An 8,564-nucleotide genomic window follows, 5' to 3' on the forward strand; every position below is an offset into this window, starting at 1 on the left:
TTGTAACACCCCGATTTACAGGTGTCACTTAAGTAACTAAAAATAAACTTTACGCGGAAAACAGGTAATTTTTTTTTTCGTTTGATTCCTTAAAATTAAAGCGATAGAAAATAAAGACATAACCCAGCAACTAAACTAACCGATGTACAAACATATATACATGTACAGCCTCAGCTGCACGTCAACGTCACGCGCACTCGCAGTGACCTCAAAGTAGTGTGCCCGTAGGCAAATATGTACAGAACCAGTAGTGTCAGTAAAAAGATCATAAGTACAGTCATCCAAGAGAAAGTCGGCTCCCAAAATGGCCTAAACAAAAGACCCCTATAGTCCGACAGACTCTCTGTGATTCCCCATCAAGAGAACCACACAAAAAGCCATGTATCGGGAACCTACCCTGTCCCAAAAGTAAGACGAATCAGAGCTCTACACAAAATATGACGCTGCCTAACCTACCCTCCCAGTACTGCTCATAGCTCTTCCTCCTCTCCCTCGTCGCTCGGCGAGTAGCTGTCCCCACTGCTGTCGGAGTCCGAGTCGGAATCCATCGTGATCATCTCGGTGTCCAAGTCCACGACCTCCCTCCTAACTGTCCTGCGCGTCGTCCTAGTCAAGCCCGTCTCAACATCCACCTCTCCAATAAGAACATCCTCCTCCACCACCCGAACCAGGGGATCCACACGGTAGCCGCGCGGTGGAGTAAAAGGAAAACGACGTGAGGCAGATGGAACAACAGACTCCCTCTTCGGCTCCACGAGCCTCGAGGACGACGCCACGTCGGTAGGATCGATAGCAGTAGCATGAGGTGGCGCAACAGGTGTAGCAACATCAACCTCGATCTCGGCTGGGTCCTCGTCATCGGAAGAAGATGAAGTCGGAGGTGGTGCAGGTGGTCCTCGACCAGTACCTGGTCCACAGCGAACTGAAGGCGGCAAGTCAAAGCTCAGCTCCATGCGTCGTAGCACTCCCCTCGTCAAACGTCCACGCTCGTCTGTCCGGTCCTCCATGGCCCTTCCCCGGTACGTCGCTCGATGACCCACAACATCGATCACCCAAGCGGTGGGGGCATGTATGTCCACCAACTCAAACCTAATCCCCCCCGAGGGAGAGACCATCGAAAACCAGTCCGCCATCGACATCTGGCAGCAGGCCGACCGCCCAAACACAAACATGAAACCAAAGCCAAGGCGCTAGGGTCAACTCACAGAAATAAGTAATTATACACTCAACATGTGATTGGGGTATAGATATATATCTTGATATATATATATAAATAATCCTAGCATGTTATCGGCTCTAACAATGCTTCAATAATTCAAACAGCATACAATTCCAGTCAGAGTGAATGTATGCGTGAAATGCAATTCAATATGATCCGGATAGTTGTTTGGGATAGGCACCACGAGACCGCACGACACAGGCCTAGTGTCGCCAACTCTGCTCGGGTGTCACTTACAAACCCATGCATAGTCGGATCAGCCCCAACCATCAATGGTCGTGCCACTCTACCCGCTATGCCGAAGATACACCCAGGTGTTCTTCGATGAAGGCAATTCCCCAAACTTCGTGAAGCATTCCCGTTCTTCACCGAGGCCCAATCTTTCGATCGTACAAACCCCGAATGATGCATGATGCAATATGGTTAGCCAAACATCGAATCGTCATCCCAACACAAGTGTTTAGCTCAAAACCCAATTTCAAAACCCAAGAGTTTAGTGTCGGTCAATACAACACAACTCCAACAACAAGAGTACCCAAGTACTCGGTGACTTTCAATCATCACCGTGGCTCACCCCCCCTTGGTGTCCAGCAATTCTCCAGAACCCACAACAAAAGTCGACTTTTCCCCGCCTTTCGCAATTATTTTCCCCTTTAGTTTTCCTATGTTTTATTCGTTAATAAAAATGTTTCGAATTGAATTAGTCAAGTTATGAGTTTATTTCTCGAAGTCTAAGTTTCCCAAAGTCTCTAGTGTAGATTTCTAACAAATAAGGATTTGTTCCTAACCACATGCTTTTCTACCCATATAGAAAATAGGAGCATAATCCTAAACCACACTTGATTAACCCATACCCGAAAAACATGATGAAGATCTAGAGCGGAAGCGTACCTGAATGAGCCATGGGAATCGCTGAAGGATCTGGGGTTGTGATCTTCCAATTATAGATCACCCTTAGGGTTTCCTGATGTTCTCCTCTGATGGGGATGAGGAGAAACTTTTTACGTTGTTGTGTTGTTGTGTCTACAATTGGGGACCATAACCCTATAAGTAACTGCATCAGTTACAATTCTGTTTTCAATATTTCTAATTTGGCCCCTCATCAAATTAGAATATTGCCTTATGGTATCCGCACAATACCTTTTCATAACACATATGCCCTTAGCCATAAGATCAATATTAAATAGACCACTTTAGTTTTGACTAATTAAATAATGGCCCTAACACAATTAAAAGTTACATTTGTGACCCAAAATTCTAACAATCTCCCACTGGTCACATATGTAACTCTACACATGTGTTAGACTTTATGAGCTCAAAAATGCCATTATATACCTTAAGCATATCCAAATAATCTCGTCCATTAGCCATGCCAGTACATAGAACCAAAGTGATTTTCGTTATATCAATCATAACTAAACCCATCAATGATTACTAGTACTGACATAACTAAATGACATAGATTCATTATGAAATGTGCAGCATGAAAATCACAAGAAGGTGGCCTATACTTGTCAATTTTCAACTGGTCCTACTTTACTTTAGTGAGATCATCCAATAACCTTATTGTACAAAGCATAAATGACAGAATATCAAACTTTATAATTAACCAAAAAAAAAATCCAAATACTAGAGTATGCATGCATAATACCAAACATAGAACACAAAATTTATAAATGACTAACTCCCACTAAACTAAGCATTCCTCACACGGCAAAACACCCATGTGAGCAGTGTGCTCATGAAAGACCTTATGCGGTAGACCTTTTGTAAGAGGATCCGCTATCATGGAGTTTGTCCCTATGTGTTATATAGAAATCTGTCCACTTTGTACCCTTTCCTTAACAACTAGGAACTTGATGTCAATATGTTTTGACTTGATCGAGCTCCTATTATTGTTGAAAATATGATGGTTGATTTATTGTCACAGTATAACTTAAGCGGTCTTTCAATTCCTTCCACAATTCGCAGCCTAGTGACAAAATTCATCAACCAAATCCCATGGTTAGATGCCCCAAAAATGCTACAAATTCAGCTGCCATGGTGGATGAAGCAATAAGAGTTTGCTTGGTACTACGCCAAGAAACTGCACCACCAGTCAACATGAAAATATAGCCCGAAGTGGATCTTTTACTATCATGGCATCCCATAAAATCAGTCAGAATATCCAATGATCTCTAATTGGTCTGACTTCCTATATGTGAGCATATAATCTTTTGTTCTCTGTAAATACCTCATAACTCTTTTGGCTGCTTTCCAATGATCCATTCCTGGATTGCTCAAATATCTGCCTAACATCCCAACAGGCATACATAAGACTCCCTACAGCTGATGCATAAGGAATCTTTTGCATTTCCTGAATTTCTAAGTTTCCTTTTGGGCATTGACTGAGACTAAATTTGTCTCCCTTAGCAACTGGAGTATCCCCTGATGTACAATTCTGCATGCCAAACCTTTTAAGTACCTTTTCGATATAGTTCCTTTGTGACAATCCCAGAATACCCCGAGATCGGTCTCGGTGTATCTGAATTCCTAAAACAAAGGAATCGTCACCAAGATCTTTCATTTCAAATTTTCTTGATAGAAATCTCTTGGTTTCGTGTAACATGCCTATATCATTAGTGGCAAGCAGTATGTCAGCAACATACAGAACCGGGAAAATATACTTGCTCCCACTGAATTTGTGATACACACAATCTTCAACAACATTCACCTCAAAACCGAATGAGAGAATTACTTCATGAAATTTGTGGTACCACTGACGAGATGCCTGCTTTAGTCCATAAATGGATTTTGTCAATTTGCAAACCGTATTCTTTGGGTCTCCTGACACAAAGTTTTCTGGTTGCACCATATAGATTGTCTCATCAATGTTTCCATTGAGAAACGCTGTCTTGACATCCATTTGATGGATTTCCAAATCATAATGTGCAACAAGAGCCATGATTGTCCTAAAAGAGTCTTTCGATGAAACCGGAGAGAAAGTCTCTTTAAAGTCAATCCCTTCCTTTTGAGTATAACCCTTAGCCACAAGACGAGCCTTATGCCTCTCCACATTACCATTAGAATCCCGCTTGGTCTTAAATATCCATTTGCAACCAATGGGTTTCACACCTTCCGGTAATGGGACAAGTTCCCAAACCTTATTGTCTTGCATGGACTTATACTCTTCCTTCATTGCTTCAATCCACTTTTCAGAGTTGGAATCCTGCATGGCTTGCTGGAAGTTGATTGGATCAGCTTCCATCATACCATTATTTTCCTCATGTTCTTGGAGAAAGACTATGTAATCATCTGGAATAGCATTTCTCTTTTCTCTAGTGGATCTCCGCAAAGGTATTGGTTCTTGTAACACTTGTTCTTGAGGATCTTGAGTTTGTTCTTCATGAACCACCATATCATCTTGAGTAGGAGGAGATTCAACAACAATGTCTTGTAGAGGTTCCGTACTTGCTTCATCAGAAGCAACTGTATGAATCAGTTTTGGAATTGTTACCGACTCTTCCTCTAAAGCAAAGTCCTTAATCTTGTTCTCCCCTCCAAACTCAATTTCCTCAAAGAACATGGCTGTTCCCGTCTCAAAAATTGTCTTTAATTTGGGATCATAAAATTTATAGTCCCTGGATCTTTCAGAATAACCAATAAAGTAGCTGCTCACTGTTTGGGATTCCAATTTCTTTTCATTTGGCCTATAAGGCCTTGCCTCAGCTGGACATCCCCATACATGAAAATGTTTCAAACTAGGCTTTTGCCCAGTCCAAAGCTCATAAGGTGTTTTGGCAGCTGCTTTAGTTGGCACTCTATATAGAATGTAAGCTGCAGTCTTTAGTGCCTCTCCCCAGAGTGACTCTGGCAAAGTAGAATGACAAATCATACTCCTTACCATATCCTTAAGAGTCCGGTTTCGTCTTTCAGCCACACCATTCATGCTAGGTGACCCTGGCATGGTGTACTGTGGGACGATTCCACATTCCTCTAGGTATTTGGCAAAAGGCCCTGGACGTTGTTCACCTGAACCATCATATCTACCGTAATATTCACCACCACGGTCAGATTTGATACTCTTAATTCTTTTGTTGAGTTGGTTCTCAACTTCAGCCTTAAATGATTTGAACACATCCAATGATTGAGACTTTTCATGTATAAGAAATAAGTATGCATATCTCGAATAATCATCTATGAATGATATAAAATATTGTTGACCATTCCAAGAAGGTGTTGGAAATGGTCCACAAATATCCGCATGTATCAATTCCAAGACGCCTGTAGCTCTATATGCACCAAATTTCTTTGTTTTGGTCTGTTTACCTTTAACGCATTCAACACAAACATCAAAGTTTGTGAAGTCAATGGAATCCAAAATTCCATCTGACACTAGCCGCTCAACTCTATTTTTAGAGATGTGACCTAGGCGCTTGTGCCATAATGCTCCTGAATTGTTATTATCAATTTTACGCTTAGTACCACGTGATTCCACATTCAGGGATTCAATATAGGTGGCTACAGTGCTCAGCAAATACAGATTATCATATCCAATAAGTGAACCGGTTCCAACAATATTTGAATTAAAAGACAACTCAGCTTTACTGTTTCCAAATGAACATGAATAACCTGATTTGTCCAAATTAGAAACTGAAATTAAATTCCGTCTAAATGACGGTACCACAAAAGTGTCTTTCAAATCCAAATAAAATCCAGTACACAATAATAATCTAAAATGCCCTATAGCTTCCACCTCCACCGTCTTGCCATCTCCAACATAGATGTATCTTTCAACATCATTTGGCTTCCGGTAGCTTAGGCAACCCTGCATTGAAACACTGATGTTAGTAGTTGCACCAGAGTCTAACCACCAAGTGTTTCTAGGTACTGAAGCTAAATTGACCTCAGAACAGACCAAAGCAAAAAATGTACCTTTCCTTGCACGCCAAGCGTGATATTTAGTACATTTCTTTTTCATATGCCCAGACACATTGCAAAAGTAACAGGTATCATCCTCTTTCTGTTTCTTTTGTGCTGGAGCATCAGCAGCTTCATTCTTGGGCTCAACAGTTTTCTTTCTTTTGGCCTTGTCTTTAGAGGTGCTAACAAAATGAGCACTTTCTTTCCTTTCTTGCTTCAACCTTTCCTCTTCTTGCACACAAAATGAAATGAGCTCGTTAAGAGACCATTTCTCCTTTTGACAGTTATAAGATATCTTAAACTGACTGAATTGTGCAGGAAGAGAAAGAAATACTAAATGAATGAGCAAGTCATCCGACAGCTCAAGCTTTAGCGCCTTAAGTTTTGAAGCAATATTTGACATGCCCATAATGTATTCCCTTATATTTCCTTTGCCCTGATATTTCATGGAAATCAAGTTCTGAAGAAGAGTACTTGTTTCCGCCTTATCGCTTTTTGCAAAGCGCTTTTCAATTTCAGCAAGGAAATCTTTGGCACCTTTTATCTCTTCCGAGATAGTACCCCTAAAGACCTCAGGAATGCCGTGCTTAATGATCATAAGACTCATGCGATTGGAGCGATCCCACTTCTCATAATCTTTCCTCTGTTCAGAGGTACTAGATTCCGTAGGAGAAGCGGGTTTCTCCACCCTTAGTGCAAGCTCAAGATCCATGCAGCCAAGAACAATTTCCATGTTCTCTTTCCAGTCCTTAAAATTTGTTCCATCAAGGACCGGAACCGAATTCAGATTAGCAGATATCTAACCAATGGTTGCTGAAAATAGAACAAAAACAAATGCTATAAATATACTCACATTAAGAAAAATTGAATCATTAATATGTCAAAAAATGGCATAACTCATCTCAAGATACCTAGTGCACCATCAATATCATGTCTTTTGACAGTAATACTAATTGCTAGTGGTACTCTTGTTGTAATGATCAAACATTGATAATAAATCATGTCAAATAACAAACTCTTCTTTGGATTGATTTATCATTCACATGTAAACCCTTAAAATTATCACATGTTTATCATCACAGGTGTGTATGAAATCCGGCCAAGCATTAACTTTTCCTTTGGGGTCCATTAATACTCGCATGGATAAACATACACACGCACAAACTTTTAATATTTCTTATGAGTAATCTCCATAAAAAGAGGTCACTTTTGTGACTTTCTTATTTTAATTGACTCATTTAAAATATCAAACAATTGTATAAAAATACAAACCATAACCAAAATTTCAACACACTAATAATTTTCCATATAGTTTCCATATATCCATATTGAAAACAAATTTCTATTGCCCAAAAATATACTAACAAATACTAATACTATAGTATCAATTTAATATCCTGAGAGAGCAACAGACATGCAGTTTTCGTTTTTATATTGATTTTGATTCAAATCAAACCATACGAAATTACAAAACAAAACGGAAATCTGAATAAAATTCCCGTCAGTTATACAAAACATCAATTCAAATTCAATTTCGACTTCAATCTAAATTCACACTTATATAATCAATCGATGGTTTCTTGCAATGGCAAAAATAGAATTGAAGCTTAAATCATATATTGCTTGAACCGTATGAACAAATTGCAGCGAAGGTTAATTTAAGAAAACTCATGACCCGACAAAGATTATGATCGGAAAAGACTGAATTCATAAAAAACCGACACTGCAAACAAGAATCAATTACCGAAAATTGAAACCCTAATTTTTAGAATTACCAAAGTCATACATGAATCAGGCATGGGTGGCTCTGATACCACTTGTAGATTTCTAACAAATAAGGATTTGTTCCTAACCACATGCTTTTCTACCCATATAGAAAACAGGAGCATAATCCTAAACCACACTTGATTAACCCATACCCGAAAAACATGATGAAGATCTAGAGCGGAAGCGTACCTGAATGAGCCATGGGAATCGCTGAAGGATCTGGGGTTGTGATCTTCCAATTGTAGATCACCCTTAGGGTTTCCTGATGTTCTCCTCTGATGGGGATGAGGAGAAACTTTTTACGTTGTTACGTTGTTGTGTTGTTGTGTCTACAATTGGGGACCATAACCCTATAAGTAACTGCATCAGTTACAATTCTGTTTTCAATATTTCTAATTTGGCCCCTCATCAAATTAGAATATTGCCTTATGGTATCCGCACAATACCTTTTCATAACACATATGCCCTTAGCCATAAGATCAATATTAAATAGACCACTTTAGTTTTGACTAATTAAATAATGGCCCTAACACAATTAAAAGTTACATTTGTGACCCAAAATTCTAACATCTAGCTTTCAAAATTCCATTCATTCTAAGTTTTCCAAAAACCCACCAAATGTAAATCCCGGGGAAAGTCTAAGTATACAAACAAATGGCTAAGTCTCAAACCCCCT

The 8,564-nt window shown here is 39.7% G+C and overlaps 1 protein-coding gene across 1 annotated transcript; it reads right to left on the minus strand.

Moving 5' to 3' along the window:
- Nucleotides 1-5,759: 5,759 nt before the first annotated feature.
- LOC130719525 (uncharacterized) lies at nucleotides 5,760-6,854 on the minus strand. Its single transcript, XM_057570146.1, has 2 exons — nucleotides 6,134-6,854; nucleotides 5,760-6,026 (listed from the first exon to the last, which is right to left on the minus strand). The coding sequence occupies exons 1-2, from the start codon at nucleotides 6,852-6,854 to the stop codon at nucleotides 5,998-6,000; spliced, it is 750 nt and encodes a 249-aa protein (XP_057426129.1). The 3' UTR covers nucleotides 5,760-5,997.
- Nucleotides 6,855-8,564: the final 1,710 nt, after the last annotated feature.

This window comes from Lotus japonicus, chromosome 5 (genome assembly GCF_012489685.1).
Source record: "Lotus japonicus ecotype B-129 chromosome 5, LjGifu_v1.2".
Taxonomy (NCBI): domain Eukaryota; kingdom Viridiplantae; phylum Streptophyta; class Magnoliopsida; order Fabales; family Fabaceae; genus Lotus; species Lotus japonicus.

What these genes read in the sequence shown, in the direction of transcription:
- LOC130719525 (XM_057570146.1), bottom strand. Translation starts at nt 6,854, where the DNA reads ATGGAAATTGTTCTTGGCTGCATGGATCTTGAGCTTGCACTAAGGGTG. An exon ending in CGCTTGGCGTGCAAGGAAAG is followed by an intron (nt 6,027 to 6,133) that starts GTACATTTTTTG and finishes GTTTCAATGCAG; the next exon opens with GGTTGCCTAAGCTACCGGAA.